Raw genomic sequence first — 19758 nt, 5'->3', positions numbered from 1 at the left:
TGGCTCTAAGGCATTTTGCTGTACAAGTCCAAAAGGTTTTGGTTCAGCAAGGATCCTCCGCGGGACGTCGTCGATGATGGCGTTATGGGCTGAAGCTGGACGAACTCGCAGCCCGAGGAGCTGGGTGCAGGGTCATTGAAAAGCACATTTCCGAAAGTCTGCTCGAACTGCTGCTGGAACTGGCGGGCGTTGATGGGCTGCAGATCCTCGCCTTGCGGAGGATTGATGTTAAGCTGGGCGGCCAGTTGATCCATGCTGTTCGGCTCCCGTTGCAGTTGTTCCCGCTGCTCCGCGCTCTTCACATAGATATTATCGCCCGCCGACTGGACAAAGTCCGTGAAGTAGTCCTGATCCACCTCCTTAAAGAAACTGCCGTCCATAGCCTGGAAACCCAGGCGAATCAGCAGCGATATCTTGGTGTCGAAGCACTGCAGCCAGGATCGATTTGTCTGATAGATGGACAGCTGACCCTCCTCCCCGCAGGCGTTCCAAAAATCCAGTAGCGTGTTTTTCGAAAAGTCAATCAGCATGTGTCGCTTGGCATCGGGATACATTCGGTTGATCGCATCCAAGTGGCGAAAAGTAATCTCCAGCAAGTGATGTTGATGGCGAGACACAAACAACTGCCACTTGTACACCATGGTCATTAGGTTCCACAGCTTGGACATTGACTGCTCATCTAGCCGCATCAGGGAGCAGGTGGCGATGTCGTTCAGCATGAATTTGCAGTGGTCGGCGGTCAGGAGTTGAGCATTGTTGTGCTTCGATCCGTTCAGCAGGGAGTCTATAAACTTGGGCTCCAGTAGCACGGTGGTCACATCGTGGATGACTGTGTGAGATTATATTTAAAATTTTAGAACTTGCAAAACTTTTTAAAATGATGCTGAATGATAAGATTTATCATCGAAAAAATATTCCGAAAAGTTTAACTGAATGTTCTGAAGAACTTCCTTTCTTTTGTCCACTTTAACCTTTGCCAAAGGCGATTTTGCGAATTTCAAGGACGTCTTCTAGGTCTTACAATACTTTTATGGCTCGAATTTGAAAAACGATTATGGAATCTAGTACTGCTCACCTTGAATGGATTTATCCTCAGCAATCTGCTGAGCCTTTAGCCGCTGATCGATTACGTAGAGCATCTCGCATCCGAGATTAACCAGAATGAAGACATTCGCCCGGGGATTCGACAGCTGTTGCGGACTGAATTTGGCCATCTTTCGGCGGCGACTTGAGAGCACGGGCGGCTATTGCGAACTGAACTGGTAAACCGAAGACTTCGTGGAACACGCAAGGCTTAGAACCCAAACCGCCAACACAAACACACTGATGGCTTATTGGATTTTTGGCTTCCGTGTGGACTGCAGGCCCCCATTTACACTGAAACTAATTAAAGAATTTTCGAATTGATAAAGGACTCTTTTACCAAGTGAAGTTTCTCAGTTTTAAAGGCTTAAAAAAGTAATTGTTTATTAATCTTCTAGTCTCAGCATTTTCCTTAAGACTTAAATCGAATTTATTTAAAGAATTTTGTGAGAAGCTGTAATTGCCCTAAATATAAAAAATTGTTAAACAATTTAAATGCCTTTAGAATCAATTTTAGACATATTATTTTTGTCAGTGTTCTTCCTAGTTGATGGCTTTATGAGAGTCCCCGGGCAACGTCTTTCAGTGCAAACAATAACAAAAGCCAGTCCACGGCGACAGAGCAGACGACGTGTATAATTATGGCAGCCGTGGGGAAAGGACCTCCACCGTGGCGTCGGGCACTAAAATTTATTGATTTGTAAATTTCCATTTCAAACGCAGAACCAATTAGCCTGGAAATTATGGCAGCAGGTTGAAAAGTTAAATCGTTTACTTACATACATATGTGGGAGCCGGAGCTGCTGACGTTGGCATTATCCTGCCATTAAACCAAACATATGTGGACGTGGAAAGCTCCCACGACCTGCAGACTTGTCTGCTAATTTGACGGCCGAGTGAAGTGGCTAGTGGTTGGTGAGGTATGCCACCCGGTTCCATTGCAAATGGAAGGGCAGCACCTGCAGCGAAGGTCGCCCGGAAAAGGATGCCGGAAGTTGCGTGATTTCCCTTACCACAAAAGGCAGCCTCATTTCCATAAAGTTGGTGAGCTCGAAATAGCTCCCTTGCATTTGAAAAAAAGATCATAAGGTAAAGGAAAGTGTGCAGATTTAGAAAATTAAACACAATTTGTCAAGATACATTAACAATTTATAATATCCCTGGCGTTTCTTGAATCGTAGTAGCGAATACAAATTTGGTTTTCATATTTTTTCCATTATATTATAAGATATTTGTGTCGCTTAATAACTTTAACTCATAATTCAAAATTTTTAAAGTATATATTATACCCAAACTTCAATATTATTTAAAATTAGTTTACCGCCAAATTTCAAAAACAACAGCTATCGATAAGTTCATTTAGAATTCTTAAGTTTTCAAAGCCAGCAAGATTTTTCTACAAAAACGTAGTGGTCACTCTTAAACAACGCGCAATGTTTTGCTATAAATTTACCTGCGGGGATTTCCAAACCCTAACAACAATGACTGAAACCGGAATAACTTTCGATCCACCGGTGTACGAGCAGCGTTACTGCGGCACCATCCAGATCCTGGAGGATCCCCGCTGGGCGGATAAGATCAAGAAGGTGGTGGAGTTTGGGTGTGCTGAGATGCGCTTTTTCCAGCTTATGCGTCGCATTGAGACGATAGAGAATATTCGACTGGTAAGACTGTTTATTAAGTTTTCCAGAATGAAAAAGCAAAACACAAGTTCAAATTAATAGTTAAGGAAATATAATTCTAATTTATTTATTTCCACTGCTTGTTTATACACGCATAGCCTAGCTTAGATTGTATCATGTTTATGAAATAACCATTATCTAGTTATATTAAATACTTTTTGAGGAGAGTATGTACCTGGCTGCATGAAATGTGGGTGAAACGGGGCGTAAATCTGGTCTATAGTATAACCTATAATCTAACCAAACTAACATAAAATTTCAAAGTTATTAAATAGAATTTAAAAATCAAGGATTTGCTATCAAGGCCAACGGTGCACTGCTCCTGAACACCGTTCAAACACATAAACATCTCTTACAACTGGGGACTACATTGCGTAATGGATAATTCAACAACATCTTCCATGTGGAGCCAATCCAAAAAACTTACGAAAACCTATCAATTTAATATTTAAAAACCAAAAGTACACATCATGAAGTCGGTCTAACTAGCTCGATTCCATGCTTCGCCTGCCGTCAGGTCTGAAGTATGCATGTAAGTAGGTTCTGTCCTGTTCGTACCTTAATTACCACTAAAAATACTTGACAACGAATTTAGTTTCTTCTGTTCTGCTTCTCTGTTCAGTTGTTCCTTGTCCGTCGACTTCCTATTTATCGTCCCTAGTTTCCTAATTCCTAACTGTCATCTGGCAATCATTTGCGACAGTGCCTGGACGAGTGGACACCGCGCCCCTTGCCGTAGTTGTTCTCGTCGTCGTATTCGCCGTACAGATTCTGCACTTCCAGCAGGCTCGAGTTGTTCTCCGCGTCGTGCTCGCCGTGTTTGGGTTCAGTCTTATAAAGAGCTCTGCGCGTGCGGCTCGACTTCATTTTCCGCTCCCCTTCGCCGGTGGCCGAGGCCATGGTGGAGTTCTCCTTGCGTGTGGCGCAGCCACGTTTGTTACTGGCCACCGCCGACAGCGGCGTGGAGCGGCCTTTGCTCACAGCGCCCGTGGCGAATCTGATGACGGCCGAGTTCTTGCTCGGACGCCCCACTTTTGCCTTCGGCGGCGGTTGGCTTTGCTGCACCTGGTTTTGCTTGCTGGTGGTTCGCTTGCGGGTAGCGCCCCTAGGGCGACCACGGGCAACTTTCTGGGAATGCTCGGAGCTGTCGCTCTCCTCTGTTCCACCTTCCGATTCATCCTAAATAGAAAAGATAAGTTAACTGCTTGATATGACCTGTTGATTAAATAAATTATAGCTAACCTCGCCTTCGTCGCTTTCTGCATCCTCCTCATCATCTTCCACCTCCTCCCTCTCATTATCCTGCGCTTCCTGGTTTTCATCCTCATCATCTTCGTCCACCTCGTCATTATGCTCCTGGACAACCAAACCCTTTTCGCGACGACTCTGCTCCATGGCCAGTATCGCGTAGGTGGGCTTGCCCTCGTAGCGCCTTGGAAGACGGGATTCCAGCGGGCAGATGGACTCCTCTCGCTCAAACTCCTTCACCGCCCGTTCGCGGGCTATTTGATCGGGATCCTGGGAGAGGACCTCCGCCCACGAAAACTTCTTTTTCGTCGTTTTCTTATTCGACTTGGAACGCAGATTCTTGGGCGACACGCGATTCGTGAGCGAGTGCTCCTGGAACGGGGTGCTTAACGTTGAGTTGCGCATCACATTGGTGGATATCTTGTTGTTCAGCTCGAAGATGTCGCACTTGCTGCCATCCACCACGTCCTTGGCGGAGACACAGGTGCGCAGGATCTCTTCGCTGCTTAGACGCATTTGACTGGCATCGTGACCCAGGCGCTGGTACTCGCGCTTGAAGATTTTTCGGTAGCGCTCATAGTTGGGTCGCTCCTGGTAAGCCAACTGACCGATCTGCTGCAGGAACTCGCCCAGATACTTAGGAACTTGCTTACCGTAGAACTGACGCAGCATCTCGGGCACGTCCGTCATGAAGAGCTCCTTGGCGCGGTGCACTTTCTCCTGCTGCTGCTGTTGAGCCACGTCCTTCCAGGGCAAGTAGCCCTCGGACCAGTACAGCAGGTTGTAGCCCAGGCACTCCAGATCACTGCGCCGCGAATGGGCGCCCAGGTGGGCGTCGCGTGACGTGAACTCCAGCGTGCCGTCATGCGCTCTTCGCTGATCCATGATGAACGGGCGGTGGACACCGCGATCCTGGTACTTGGACGCCAGGCCAAAGTCGATGAGGAAAACATGCTCCTCCTCTACGGGCAGGAACTTGTACTCAGTGGGGTTGCTGTCCACGTGCCGGTTGCCCCTGCTACGCACTTTGTGGTCACCGTTGGGCTCCTTCTTTAGTTTCTCTTGGTGCCGGGTAGCACGTGTTGAAACCACATTTTTCTTGGAACTGGCTGCCTGAGCCCCCCTGCCTCTTTTTGTGGCCGTGCGGCGTGCGGGGGGCGGGATGAACTCATCCGACTCGTTATCAGACGACTCCGGCGACTCATCGCTGTTTTCCTCTGCGGGATTGGGATCGCCCTGCTCGTTAAACTCCTCGCGGTAACTGATACGCTTCGTAGGGCGTAGGTAATGCGACTTGACCATCTCCTCATACATGGAGTTGCGCTTCTCGCGACGACACGAACGCACAGGATTGGAGCCGCTGAACTGAACAGCATTGCGTGCCGTTCGCTTCTTGTTCACTGGCGTCTGGTAGATGTCGAGGCTGTTGCTGTTGTTGCTGTTCGATGTGGCACCGTCATCAAAGTCCTCATCATCTTCGTCGTCATCCTGCTTGATATCCGGAATCCGCTTTAGGGCAAACTTCTCGTTCTTTAGGAAGTAGTCATCATCGTTGGTCTCCTGCTCCGAGCTATTGCCACTGTCCGTGGTCTGCTGCTTCTCCTCGTAGTGCTCGTCGTAGCCATTGCCCTTGGGCACCACCTGCTTCCTGAGGTACTTGCACTTGGACACCATCAGGTTCTGGGCCTTGATGTCGTTATGGCAATATCCCTTATCGTGCAGATTCTCTAGAACGTTGATGATGTGTACAGCAAGTACTAGGAGTGACTTTTGGTGCACCTTCGAATTCTTGATCAGCGAGTGCAGGTCGCGATCGAAGCGGGGCAGCACCAGAAAGCGATAGCGGGCATCTCCAAAGTAATGTGTTCCCGAGGCAATGAAGCTGGGAATCCCAGAGGGCGGTCCCTTGCAGAGTGCATGCGTCTGTTGGACTGGCAGGTTGGCAGCGTGATCTCCGACATCTGTTAAGTCTGCAATAAGAAAATGAGTGCTGATGCCATCAAGAGAAGTTTTTAACAGGTTTACCCTTGCTCTGGGATGTGTTGATCAGACAGTGAATCTCTACAAAAAGAGGTCCATTTGAGTGCGGCTCGATCTTGACCACATATTTGGCTGTTTCCGAGCTGGCCGGGCATACAGTGTCATCGGAGGCTAGGAAGATTTCGCCAAAGTTGCCCTTGCCTAAGGAAGAAAGAGGGGTTTATTTTTCTAAACGACCGTATTATTCGTTTACTCACCTATGGGTCGCCCCAAGCGCCAGGCCTTTGAGAGCACGTCCCTTAGGATGGTTCCGTTGACCACCGAGGGTCGGAGCGTGTAAACCGGACGCGGTGATTCCATCACACTAGAGTTGTTGTGATCGCTGGCGATGCTGACTCCGGTTAGGAGCAAACTACGAGCCTGCGGGGTGTGCAGCAGTGTGGGTGGGTCCACCTCCATGTCGCGAGCGGATCCCGCCGAAGAGCAGGACTCCTCGTCATCATTCTCGTGGAACTCGAAGCCATTGGCGCTGCTGGAGCCGCCGCTCAAGCGTTGGCACTTCTCGGCGGCCTTGACCGCCGAACGCTTTCGCTTGCGAGCATTGCGCTCCGTGGTTGGGCGCTCCAGCTGGAGACGCTTGCCCATGTTGGCAGCTGGCGGGGATACGGGTGTGCTGCTGAAGGTAACTCCCCTCGGATTCTGTGACTCAGTCTCACGTTTATAAGGCGATTAAATGTGTATGCAAAAGCTGGCTTGTTTTTGTGCGATTCCGCTTTTAACGTCTATTCTCTCCTAACTGGTGGTGAAAGAAAAAACACAAAGGCTATAAATTATGTATTTTCGAGGTATGAGTTAAGACCCAAAAAATTATTGTTTTTATTCAAATTCGAGTGATTAAGTATTTTTCTATTGGGATATTTGTTTTTTTTTCCCACAAGTTAATTATTGTCATTTTGTTTTGTTTGCCAGTGTTAAAAAACGTGAGAGCTGGGGTATTTTAAGGTTGATGATCTCAGGCCCAGATTGGCGTTGTTTACGTACGGATACCAGTCTTTTGAGTTTTTGATTGACCTATTTTGCGTTTATTCTTTTGAAATTTAATTAAAACCTAATTTTTATTTAGTTATATTTTAACGTTTTTCTTAACAGTGTTGCAAAGCGACCTAGATCAATGCGCGTCCGGGGGCATGAATACAAACACAAACAAACGCACCACCATGTCTGGAAACATAAAAACACGGACATACAAACATACTGTGAACCGAAAAAATCGATTTTCTGGCCGGCATTGTTAAACAAAGAACTTAATGTTGGCATATTTGTTCAGTTGCACGGGGTTTTCCCTTTGCTTTAAAACGTTTTTCACGTGCTAATCAGCCGTCAACGCGCACCAAAGCCAAATTGATTTTTCAGTATGTATTTTTCTCACGTATTGCTCGTTCTCTTCTTCTTGTTTTTCGTCGTTTTCTTTTGGTCCGTTCCCAGTGTTTGGGGTTTTTAGCTCTGTTGCTGCGAATAGGGTTTTAGTTTTTAATGCTCACACTTTTTGCTCGGTGCCTGGGTGCACAATTGCACTTTCATAAACTGATTGACACTTTAATTCCGCTTACATTTGACTTTTCGTAACAATTACACATTCTTCCTGTGCACTGCTGCACACACACACACACACGCACACTGATTTGCAGTGTGACCACGGCAAACTGTTTTTCCCGAAGTTGGCAGCACCTGCCACACTTTTGCCTGCCACCCGCTAAAAAAGTGGTTAGAAACTTAGATCGATAAAAAAATTGTAAAACATTTGATTAGTGTAACCGTAGTCTGATGTATAAGTTTGATATATGTTTTCAAAAAGCGGTTATTTTTGAATATTCAATTTATTTTCAGGTTGATATTGACGAGCCCTTGCTAAGAAAAAACTCAACTTGCATCGATCCTTTGGTTTCTGATTACTTAAGGCACCGCTCAAGTCCATTGAACGTTCAGATTCTACAGGGAAGCGTTGCAGATTCTTCTGAAGAATTGCGAGACACAGATGCCGTAGTTGCACTCGAACTGTGAGTTACTTAAAAAAAGGGTTAATGGGTAATTTATTAACAATATTACTTTCCAGGATAGAACACGTGTATGACGATGTTTTGTCCAAAATTCCAGACAACGTTTTTGGTTTTATGCAGCCGAAGCTGGTGGTTTTTAGCACACCAAACTCAGACTATAATGTAATTTTTACCCGTTTTAATCCCTTACTGCCAAATGGATTTCGCCACGACGATCACAAATTTGAGTGGACTCGGGAAGAATTCAAAGCCTGGTGTTTGGGCATTGTCGAAAAATACCCTAACTACATGTTTTCCTTAACGGGAATGGGAAATCCGCCCAAGGACTTTGAATCCGTGGGCCACGTATCACAAATAGCCATATTCGTTCGCAAGGATTGCCTGGAAATGCAGCTAGAGAATCCTTTGGTTACCACACCTAAAATCGGTGAAGAGTCCACTCCCTACAAACTAATTCGATCAGTCGACTATCCATTTTATGTGGATACGCGAACCGAGAAGGAAAAGATTTGGATCGAAGTCCAGATAGAGATGCAGCGATTCAAAAGAATGGCTATTTACTCTGAAAATGAGCAGGATTCTTTTGACGACACATACAAAATGCCTATTACAAGTCTATTAAATCGCCTTCAGAACGTGGGAGCTACTAGAGAAGTCCTGGATGAATTGCTAAAGGAGAACAATTTAAAAGTGGAGGATAATTGTGTGATAATAGAAGATTCCGATGAGGAGTCAGAATGGTCTGAGCCCTATGAGTCTGATCATCTTTCCCAGGAGGTTCCACCGTCAGACAAAAATCAAGAGGAGGAGGAGGAGTGCTGGGACACAAAATCGGATTCATAGCTTTATAAGTATTAATAATTTAATATACTCTATAATTTGGTATTCAACCATTATCTGACGATAAAAGTTTTTTAACTTATAAAAATTAGTTTATAAATGGAATGTTGAACAGCCAAATTTAATGATTTTTCCAAATTTATCTGACTGCGCACAATAGAGAAAACTAAAGATTTAAGTTTTGTAATCCTCTAACTACATAATTTTCTTGGGTCATTAGTTCCATTTTGGATTGTTGAATAAACCGTTCCCCATGTTTTGTTGACTGACAATCTGTTGACATTTTGAGTGCATCATCGGGGCCCGGGGTGGGTTTTCCCTAGCATCATTGGCCAATCCTCCCCCAGCTGACCACTTTCCGTGCAGAAATCATTGCGAAAATTGGGGTTGCCGCCAAGATGATGACGATGACGCCGCGTCGTCTGTCTCGCAGTGGCACCCGCACGGAAATTGCTTTTGTTTGCAACACAAACCGGGGATGCAGGAAGCAGGAGGCGGGGCAGGCGAGCTCCTTTAACATGCAGACTTGGCGCAATCGCAGCGCACACCGAGTGTAGCTATTAAAGCCCCGGCTCATATGTCCTTCCCCGCGGCGCAGAAACTCCGGCTGCGGTCGCTAGTTAATGGAGTTGGCGTCAGAAAGGAGCCACGAAGCCGGTGGATTCGGTCCCATCGTTAGTCGCAAGTCAACCTCGCTCCTGACAGGCCGATCGAAACTAAAAACGGTGCCCGAAAACAATTGCCATAGCAGCCATCCTGCCGTGACAATAGCGCAAAAACGGAGAATTCATAAACATTCACCTGCCATTCATCAAGTATATACACATCTATAGCTACAGCGCCTGCCTTTACCTTGACTTGTGTGTCACATGTAAATAGGAATTTAACTCGATTTTTATTACATTAGCCTGGCTCCGTGATAGTTATTTTTTCGGATCCTGCCCTCAGTCGTTGGTGAATCGCAGACATGGCGGACGAGGAAGGCGGCAAGGAGGGCGAGAAGAAAATCGTGCACGTTTACCCTTTGGTGAAGGTTGGTTAATCGTAGAGTAGCCTGGTCTTGTCCTGACTGATTATCCCCGATTTAAGCACTCGGACATGAACGAGGAGATGCGGATAGAGGCCATTGAACTGTCTATCACCGCCTGCGAGAAATACGCATCAAACTATGAAGTAAGCGAACTAACTTAATGGAGGTTTATCATTTCATTCCTTTATTTATTAAAAACAATTTAAAGAAAAAGTGCGAATCAGTGTTTTTAATGATTCATTAACGTGAAAGTAAACAATTTGGTTCATATGTAATACTGCAATGCTTCTCTTAAGTTTCCCTTCTAACTATAAAAAAACATATGCTAACCTATCACTTTAAATCCATTACCAGCACGCTGCCAAAATCATCAAGGAGAACATGGACAAGAAGTTTGGCATCTACTGGCATGTGGTTGTGGGCGAGGGATTCGGATTCGAGGTCTCCTACGAGACGGAGAACATTCTCTACCTGTTCTTCGCCGGAAACCTGGCAATCGTGCTGTGGAAGTGCTCATGAATGCGGGTCAGCAGTCAAACGAACGTACCTAGAAACCGGAACAGAAACCAAAACCGAACCAAACAGAAACAGAACTTTAGCATTAACCTTAGTCATACAAACAGAACACTTACCGTTAACGAATGTTATGATTACTAAGTCTATGTGGCGCTGGCGGAGTAATGAATTCCATGGCAACGATGTGACTTGTTGGAAAAAGATTGGTTTTTATTACAAAATGTACCTAGTCGCTAGCATTTTGAAAGCACGCTTATAAAAATTGTTTGTATGCACTAAGACGAAAACTTAAAACTCGTGGATCGACGACACCCTCTACGCGTAGACATCCTCCCGATCCGCACCGGCGCCATCGCCGCCATCCTCGAGATTCGAGAAGAGCAGGAAGTGCGAGGTGCGGTGGAGTTCGTGGTAGAACTCCTTCGGGTTGGCCAGCTGCAGTTCGTACTTCATGTTGGGATCGTGGCGCACGCCCATGAAGTTGTAGTTCCAGCTGCTCTGCGCCGGCACCATGAAGAAGCCGAGGAACTTGTTCGAGAGCAGCATCTGGACGCGTTCGTAGTGCGACGGCAGGTAGCCCTTGGGATTGTTGCCCTTGTCCGTGTTCTTGGAGCCCCACTCGAAGCCCGATGGCGTCAGCTTGTAGGCGGTCAAGGAGCAGGATCCAGGTGTAAACGAGCACGTGATCACAATCGTCTTCTCGCCATCCCAGTTGGAGTTCTCCTGCATGATCTTCGCGTGCGTCGTAATGTCCTGCGGCGACAGTTGCGGCAGCTCGTTGGGCTGCGTGTGAATCCAGCCCAGCGGCTCCATGTCCTTGAGATACTGATGTGTGGGCAGGGCGTTGGGCAGGTTTATCGTCTGGTGGGTGCCCCACTGCGGCGGCATCACGATGCAGCGGATCTCCTTCACCTGGGGATTGTCCGGCGGACTCACGCCGTACAGGTAGCCCGCAATCTGGGCACGCAGATCCGAGATGGTGACAAACTTCTTGAGTATGTTCTTGGGCAGGATGTAGGTGTAGCCGGTCTCCTTGATGTCGTCCGAGCTCACGTAGATGTGGTTGGTTCGCAGGTGCAGATTGGTGGCGGAGATCGCTCTCACTCGCCACTCGGTCTTCGAGCTGAACGTTTGCGTCTCGTAGTTCGACGTGGTGGAGGTGATGATCTCGTCACCGTGCTTGTTTGTTGTACGCGTAGTCGTGGCGGTCAGTTGGTTCTGCTCCTTGGTCTGCTTCTCAATCTCGGCGATCTGCTGGCGCTGCGCTGACGGAGCGCTGATCTCCATGCCCAGAATGATGTCACGGATTTCGGACTGTGTAAGCGAGGCCACATTCACGTTGTTCTTCTTGCCGTAATCGGCGAGAATGAGGTCCTTAAGCTGCACCTCAACCTTGATCCATTCCTCGTCCGTGAGAGTGGGCCAAATGTGATGCGCCTCCGTTATGGTGGTCTTATCTGGCTTGAGGATGATCTTTGTCCTTTCGGTATTCACATGAAGAGCACGCAGAATGAGGATGAGACGACTGAAGGCCGTGTACGAAGAAATGGTCTTTAACCAATCGTCGTACAGGTTGAACAGCACCATCTGCGGTTCGGTGGCCTTGAGGATCAGATCGCCAAACTTCTCCACCTTGAGACAAGCCTGGAAAGGCAGCTGCAGCTCGGAGCCCTTGATCACAATGTTGGGGAAGTCGAGCAAGTGCACCTCCAATGGATCCAACATACCCTTGCGCGTCACAATGATCTGCTTGGGCTGCTCCTCCACGGGTAGAGAACGAATCAAGGCGGCCACCTCCTCAGCAGTCTTCCACTTGGCCAGCTGGCCGAGACGCTTCTGACCTGCCCACACCGAGGTGTGAATGATCTTCAGGAAGAGCTGACCCGTTCGCGGATTGAAGATGAAGATCGCTCCGTTAATCGGCTTCGTCGTCAGATTTCCCTCGAATGTCTTGTGGATTGTGACGCGATAGACGTTGGTGTCGTCCACGAACCAGATGATCTGGTTGGAGAACAGCTCTCCGTAGTTCTGCGAGCTGAGGTACGGCTCCGTTGGCTCCGAGGAGTACAACTGCAGCGCCTTGCGGATACGCTCACGCAGCACATAGAGCGCGGGATTTGCCTTCATGATCTTGGCCATGGCCTGCTGGATGAGTGTCTTGCAGCCCGGGAACCAGTTGCCATAGGCAGAGTGCAGATTGTAGGCCAGATCGATGGCTATCAGCACTCCCGTAGGCGAAGGATAGATCGACATGTTGTCTGTGGTGTAATCCAGGAACTTTGCCCTCGCATAGCGCTCCACATCGTGCGAATCGTAATCGCCCCAACGCAGCTGGATATCCAGCCAGTACTTCTGGGTGGTGGTATTGTCCATGGTGTCCTTGGTATCAGCCAGCAGCGAGGGACGCGACACATTCCACTTGTAGGCGGGGAAGAGCAGGATGTCGGCACACGAGGAGTTCATCTTGTAGGACTTACGCGGATGGATTGTCTCCTTCTGCACTGTCTCGATCTCTAGAGCGTCCAGTTCCTGATCGAACACCTGACACAGATCCATGACAATCGACTCGTGGATCTTCTGCCACAAATGGGCTCTGAAGATCTGGATGAGCGAAATCTTTAGCGTGGGAATCTTGCCGTGCATGAAGATTCCCGTTAGATCCAGTTGCACCTGGAAACCCACGTACACATTCGCACGATTGATGGTCGGTGACCACCACAATGTGAAGCGACGATTCGGAATCTGGTTGAGACCGGATCGCTGGGCATTGGTCAGCTTCTTGTACTTCATGGACTCCTCAAAACCAGACGCCTTCTCCCAAAACAGACCTTCCCAAGTGGGGAAGTAGGTGCCCTTGAACAGCGTGTGCTCCAGAATGCCCTCCACTCCGCCCAGCGCCTGGATCATGTCCGTGCGATAGTTGTTCAGGTTCCACAGCTTGCCGTCGTGTCGCTGATGCGTCCACCAGAAGGGATTCTGCTTCAGCACCTGGTACTGCTTGAACTCGGTTCGAATGCGCCAGCCCTTGTCGTAGGCCAGTGTGTGACGATCCTTCTGGAAGAGGGTGTTGATACGCGGAATACCGCGATCCCAGCTGTCCTCCAGATCCTCCAGTGTGAGCCTGCGGTTTTGGGCATTCGCCTCTTGACGCTTCAGTGCATATTCTGCCCACACGCGCTGCGAGTCGATGAACTCACTCTCCCAAGGTTGGATGTACCGATACAAATTCGGAATAAGCTGATCCTCATCGTGGGACATACCTAAAAAAATAAGATTAATATACATAAGTAACATGTTTAAGAACTCAATATTGTTTGTAACCAACCAGAGCGGAAATGAGTGATTCCCACATCCGTTTGCTTGGACCAGCGCAGATCTGATTGCGGAATCAAGACGTGACCCATGCTCAACATTCCCAGACCGCCCAGCTCCTTGGGAGTGTAGAACACAACGGGCGGGAAACGGGAAGGCATTTTCGAGTTCAGGCCAATCTTAATACGGGTCTGAATTTTGTTTTCGCACTTGACCAGCAAATCGAGCAATTCCTGTGTGTTGACCACAGCCTCACGGAAATAAGTCATCAAACCTATAAGCGCCGTATTCCATTTGTTCACAATCTGGAAAAAAAAAATTGTTTTATTACTAAAAATTCTTTAATATACGAAAGGCTTTAACTACCTTTGTAAATGTAGTGGAACCGGAAGCCATCAGGATCTGTCGCACACGATTGTGGAAGCGTCCCAGCGATTCATCATCTACGCGCAGGAAGCACTGAGCCGTTCGCTCCTTGGTAATTTCGTTCTGCAGGTTCCAAACGCCATCGCGATGTGTGAACTCTTCATTTTGGGTGCGACACTGAGGGGAGATAATGATTATTATAAACTGATCTTAGACTGAATTTGTGGCTAAAGGAACCTTTGGCAAGATGCGACACTCGAATCCACTCATGTTGAACAAGAGATTGGGATTGTCCTTGGAATAGACTGAAACGAAGGTGCTCTCCCAACCAATTGTAGTAACAGATCGTGGCAGGCGATTCTTAATATCCCAAAAGACAGCGCGACCCCTGAAAAATATAAGAAAATATTCGTTAACCTTCTTAAATATTAAATACAAAGAAAAGGAAAACTTACAGATTGACATCGTGTTTCATCAAACGCATGCGAGCATCGCGTGGCCAGCACTTCTTGTTATTATAGCCCACAATGTTCTCGTTGTTCGGATCAGGATGTTCGGTGAGATAGCGCTGGATGAGATCTCGCGCCTCCTCCGCCGAGAACCTGAAGAACAGGTGAATGCGATCAACGTAGCGACAGTACAGTCGAATCGGATGCGCCGTTTCAGTGACTGCGTCCTGGAACGTGAGGAAGTCGTTTGGCATTTGCGGCGGACCAGCCATCTCGCTGGATCGATGGAGACCCAGCACCAAAAGATCCAACACCAAGCCATAGTACTGCGTGATGAAGGAGGAGAACTGCAGGCCACGAATGATGCCGTAACTGTTGGTGTGGTTCATGTCCTTGTAGTTGATCACCACGTTGTTCTTGGCCGTCATGTAATCAGCGATATTGTGATCGACGATCAGGCGGAGAAGTCGATTGAGCAGCGTCAAGTCAATCTTCTCGTAGAGCTTCTCGAATCTCGACTCCAACAGCACATTGCACTCGCCCTCACCCACATCCCAAACATCCTGCAGGTTGTTGATGCCTAAGAAGAATAGTAGTTTCAAACTATATAAACAAGGGAATTATATAAGTTCATTCTTAAATATAGAATTTTTAATCACTTCAGCTTATTTCATTTGATGTTATGTGGGATCCATCTTTGGCGTGAGGTTTGCAACAAGGGGATGATCAAATACATATCACTTTGCTACAAATCACACACCCAAAACGCCCAGATACTTTAATATCCCCTACACCAATTATTTTATAAACATCTTTACCTTGACACCACTTGTAGGCCAACAATGGTGGGGGCTCAGTATCGCTGGGCTTGATCCATGGCGGGAACAGTCGTCGCTTGTCTGCCTCATACCACAGATACTGATCCAGATAGGCGTCCGTGATCTTCTCCAGCGGTTCCACTTCATAGACAGGTATTAGATGACTGTACAAGTCCATAAACTCGATGCCCACCTATAGTTTAAATATAAACATTAATTACTAATCAACAAAAGCAGAGTTATGGATAACTAACCTCTTTGAATGCTCGCTGCGTGAGCAGATGACGCTTGATACGGGACAAGGCTTCATGGGGATTATCGTATGCCTGTTCAATAAGACCCAGCTCCTCGCGCTGACTTTGATTTAGCCTGGACTTCACGCTGTACGCCTCCTTTAAACGCTCCAAGGCCAGAATTAAAAGCTTAGTATCGTGCTTATACGAAAGTGGCGGGAAGGGAATGGGCGCAAAGCGACGAGACTCCAGCCAGTGAACGGTGGTGGTGTAGATGGCCACTGCCTCCTCCGGTGATATGTATGGGCCATCCTTTAGGTAGTTGTGCTGCCTCTCCTGCTCTGCCTTAAGATAAAGTCGAGTCAATCGCCCCAGGTTCTTTTTGCACACGGTCTTGTCCACAGTGGCTCCTCGTCGGATACGCTCGCGATTGTAGTGAGCCGTGTTGGTCCACCAATCGGCCTTCATTTTAACGTAACGCAGGATCATATTCTCGATCGGAATGGGCAGACCGGGCACCTTCCACGGAATGTTCGCCTTCCAGCAGCGCCATGCCTCCGAGAGATGCTGCAGAATAGTTCGCGCCTTGTTCTGCTTGATGCCCTCGGGCATCATGTCCACGATGTCGTGCATAACGGAGGCACGCAGCTCCAAATCGAAGTGGGATTCGACGCGCTGCTTGGTCACCGTTTTGGCCACACCCTTGGAGTGTCGTCCTTCGAACTGACGCGACAGCAGATTTCCCAGCCAGCGCTCCAGGAGCGGAGTGATGCCGCGCATGAAGAACAGCCAGACTCGCCATCCGGGCGCCCAGAAACCACATCCAGGTCCCTTGCCCACCGGTCCAGTGTTGAAGCGGTAGTAGATCAAATGCTTCAGATCCTTACACATTCGAATCTGCCTCATTAGCTTGTATTTGTAGCGATACATGCCAGTCAGCTGGCCAACGTGGGCGAATATGTACTGCAGTCCGTCGGCCAACTGAAAGGCGTCCACATTGTTCAGCCGGTACTGAACATGCGAGTCAATGATTAGCTTGGTCAGACGCAGGATCTCACGGCACAAGTGGAAAGCTAATAAATGAAGCAATATATTATTTATCATATGTTAAAATTACACTTATCGATCCACTTACCATTTCCGAAACGTGACTTTTTACGCTCTTTGGTGGTCAGAGTTTTGACTGGCTTCAAGTTAAAGTTGTAATCCAAATGCAAATAGTTAAGATTCTTTCTGTGAATCAAGAGGTTAAGCATGTTGTATCCCTGACGGCAAACCTGCAATCCAGCCTCAACCCAATCCAGAGTGGTGGTCTGGAAGAATTTAGTGGCCTTGAACGAGCGGAAGAGGTAGCTGTAAAGTAAATTTAAATATTATATATGGTTTAATAGTTTTTCAGCAAAACAACTTACCGTTTCTTCTGCGGCTTTGGTTTGCGGTGTTTCAGCGCATTGAGCACGTAGTATTTGAGCAATTTTTGGTAGCTAACGCGCACCTTGACCGGATGACCAGGTGGACAATGCTCCTTGTACCAGCACTTGACAAGCGGAACATCGATCGCACGACGGGAGCGACCAGAGCGCATATTGAAGGGCCGTGGAGCCCACAGCAAGGCGATGCCGTTGGCTGTATTGTCGGTATACAGAGGAGTGTCCTGCAGGAAAGGCTGCACATCGTCCGGAAGAGTAAAGTCCTCATCATCATCCGGCAGAGGCTCCTGCACCTTGGAGTTGGCATTGCGATGGGAAATGGGATTGATGAGCGGATCAAAGTAAAAGGCGGGCAGATCGGGATCTTCGGTCTTGATGTAGACCACGTTGGGAGTGTGATACCTGAAATTATGAGAAATCAATGGTTATTTTCATTCCCATAGCTTAAGGGGATATTATGTGTATGCAACTATCAGCAGTCACGATTTATTCTTAACAATCGCCACGAACATATTCATTGCAGCTCCCGTTTATCGCAAAATTGGTAGTAAGCTGGGAGCTCGACGTTATTCTAACGCGACATGAAGCATTTCCAGCGAGGTTGTTCACTTGGAAACGTTACTACCACGTAAATGAGATTTTAGGTTAATCATTTCAAAAGGATATGGGATCTTACCAGCTCAGATGCACAAAGTGTGGCATGTTGTTGTACAAGTAGGGAAAGGCAATGCGGTATTCCGTGCGAATGGGCTGCCGAATGATGACTTTGTTAATGTCGTTAAACTCGTTCCAATCCTCGTCACTGGAAAAAAATATGATAAATCTTTTTTTCGGGGTGTTAATTGAAAATATTAATTACCCGACGTTGTGGTCTTTAATGAGGGGTTCAAATTTGGGTCCACCCGGAATGGCCATGTTCAATGCCTTGGCGGTAAAGAAACTTTTGGGGTCAAACAGATAAAAGAAGTTGTTGTCTACCAAGTCAGTGAGCAGTTGATTAGCCAGCCGATATAGAGTAGCCAACTGCGGCAGGGAAAGATTCCACTTGCGGTAGGTGGTGCCGTTTACGAATCTGAAATAATAATATATGTAAACCAATATGATAAATTTTAATGCTTAGCTTTAAACTTACTGCGTATCTACTAAAGGACGATGATCGTAGAACCATTTGTATACGGCATTATCTTCATCATTGTCCAGCTCAATTTGAATAGCCTCCAGAGGCTCTACATCGAGAACGTTGTCAGCGTAGTCCAGAGGCGGCTCCTCATCGTCAAAAGGCGGGAATCGCATACGTTTGAAGTGGCGACGATCGCGCTTCTCACGTCGCATCATTATCCACATGGTTCTAATGGAAAATTAACCATTTAATAAAAAATAAATAGGGTAAAATAGTGTAAACTTACCCCCATTGGGCAATGTAAACGGGCTCAATAACCCAGGGAATCTCATTCACAAAGGTAATGGCACCGGTGATGTGGTACAGAACCTGGACATCTCGGATCTGCTCCCATGGCATGGGCATGTTTTCCAGCAGTTTGAGCACTGCATGTGGCATGTACTTGAGGGCGCCCAAATAGACACGCTTGTCGTGGCGATATTTGCGCGAGGTCATATCTCCGTGATCGCGTATGATCTTACGGATGTGCTCCGGGGGCATGTCTTCCTTTTGGGTATCTACAAAGCCGAATTTGCGCTTCTCGGCAAAACGCTTAGACTGCAAGTGCTGCCATTTGAGGGCCTTCTCCTGCAGCTTCTCCTCGGTGAGAATATCCGGTTTGGGAGTGGGAATTTGCCCCAGTCCAGGTCCCTGACCACCAGCGGGAATGGGAATTCCGTTGGAGTGACCACTGGGTGGAGGCAGAGGAGCTCCTGGTGGTGGAATCTGCTGAATCTGGTTCGCCATCTGCTGCTGGGCGTGCAGTTGAGCCTGCTGCGCGTGGGCCGCCGCATACGCCTGCTGGGCCATCAGCTGCGCCGCCCAAGCATTTTGCGGTATCATGTACGGCGGAATGGACATCGTTCCGCTGTACTAATCCTAATCAATAAACGAAAAAAAATGTACACTTTACGACACACAGACACGTTTTGTTCGCTAAGGGAGAAATCGAATGCCGCCGACGTCGCGGTCTTTTGCACTTTTTACCACGCCGGAAAAATGACTTTATTTCGTTCTCCCCAAGTCCATTTTTTGTTTAAATTAGTCGCTCGACAGTTCATCAGCAATTTATTTACCTATTTTGCACTTTATCTAAGTTTCTTCGGCCGCAATTCACAATTTTTCCGGTTTGCAAAACGAAAACTTTTTTTTTCATGCGGCAGCCATTTATTTCTGATGGTGGCACGAAATCTAGTGATGGCTTACAAAAAATGATGCATGCGATGTCAAGGTAGCAACACATAGGGCGCGATAATTCAAATAATTAAAATTTTTTTAAACAAAAGTAAAGTCATAATGATCAATTGATTGTTTAAATCAAAATTTAACTGAATGCGAATTTCCGAATAACAATGACCGGGAGCATAAAAAATTTAATAAAATGTAATTAACAAATTCTTGTAATTAGATTAAATGAATCATCTTGTCAACGAATGTGTTAAACAGTTTATTAGGATCTTTTGTCAACCTAGTGCGTCAATATTATTCTTGATGACTAGAAATTTCGCAATTTTATTTGTACAGTAGACACTTACTAACTATAATATGCTTATTG

General features: G+C 47.1%; 5 protein-coding genes and 1 non-coding gene across 7 annotated transcripts; 2 read left to right on the top strand and 4 right to left on the bottom strand.

Moving 5' to 3' along the window:
* On the bottom strand, positions 1-1380 carry LOC108087701 (protein OSCP1). The gene is made up of 2 exons (XM_017185217.2): positions 1076-1380; positions 1-829 (listed from the first exon to the last, which is right to left on the bottom strand). The coding sequence occupies exons 1-2, from the start codon at positions 1212-1214 to the stop codon at positions 6-8; spliced, it is 963 nt and encodes a 320-aa protein (XP_017040706.1). The 5' UTR covers positions 1215-1380; the 3' UTR covers positions 1-5.
* A 1076-nt stretch (positions 1381-2456) lies between these two features.
* LOC108087700 (small RNA 2'-O-methyltransferase) lies at positions 2457-9156 on the top strand. Its single transcript, XM_017185216.2, has 3 exons — positions 2457-2747; positions 7881-8050; positions 8107-9156. Exons 1-3 carry the CDS (start codon positions 2517-2519, stop codon positions 8891-8893), a joined length of 1188 nt encoding a protein of 395 aa, XP_017040705.1. The 5' UTR covers positions 2457-2516; the 3' UTR covers positions 8894-9156.
* Positions 2801-7687, bottom strand: LOC108087699. 2 transcript variants are annotated; one of them, XM_017185215.2, is made up of 5 exons: positions 7604-7687; positions 6251-6789; positions 6039-6194; positions 4008-5983; positions 2801-3944 (listed from the first exon to the last, which is right to left on the bottom strand). In XM_017185215.2, exons 2-5 carry the CDS (start codon positions 6636-6638, stop codon positions 3456-3458), a joined length of 3009 nt encoding a protein of 1002 aa, XP_017040704.1. In that variant the 5' UTR covers positions 6639-6789; positions 7604-7687; the 3' UTR covers positions 2801-3455. The 2 variants fall into 2 exon arrangements, with proteins under 2 accessions (XP_017040704.1, XP_017040703.1); XM_017185214.2 differs by having other exon boundaries at positions 7535-7673.
* Positions 9157-9556: 400 nt separating the features above from the next.
* On the top strand, positions 9557-10723 carry LOC108087666 (dynein axonemal light chain 4). The gene is made up of 4 exons (XM_017185157.2): positions 9557-9705; positions 9798-9923; positions 9980-10063; positions 10275-10723. The coding sequence occupies exons 2-4, from the start codon at positions 9858-9860 to the stop codon at positions 10437-10439; spliced, it is 315 nt and encodes a 104-aa protein (XP_017040646.1). The 5' UTR covers positions 9557-9705; positions 9798-9857; the 3' UTR covers positions 10440-10723.
* On the bottom strand, positions 10626-19375 carry LOC108087665 (pre-mRNA-processing-splicing factor 8). Its single transcript, XM_017185155.2, has 14 exons — positions 19280-19375; positions 18451-19082; positions 18177-18392; positions 17904-18116; positions 17721-17846; positions 17027-17446; positions 16750-16967; positions 15636-16687; positions 15382-15574; positions 14570-15143; positions 14352-14502; positions 14115-14291; positions 13762-14053; positions 10626-13696 (listed from the first exon to the last, which is right to left on the bottom strand). Exons 2-14 carry the CDS (start codon positions 19062-19064, stop codon positions 10752-10754), a joined length of 7191 nt encoding a protein of 2396 aa, XP_017040644.1. The 5' UTR covers positions 19065-19082; positions 19280-19375; the 3' UTR covers positions 10626-10751.
* LOC122320216 lies at positions 17502-17677 on the bottom strand. Its single transcript, XR_006245563.1, has one exon.
* Positions 19376-19758: the final 383 nt, after the last annotated feature.

Source organism: Drosophila ficusphila, unplaced genomic scaffold (genome assembly GCF_018152265.1).
Source record: "Drosophila ficusphila isolate 14025-0441.05 unplaced genomic scaffold, ASM1815226v1 contig_414, whole genome shotgun sequence".
Taxonomy (NCBI): Eukaryota; Metazoa; Arthropoda; class Insecta; order Diptera; family Drosophilidae; genus Drosophila; species Drosophila ficusphila.
The sequence above is the reverse complement of the archived record's forward strand: the minus strand, read 5'-3'. Positions and strand labels throughout refer to the sequence as shown.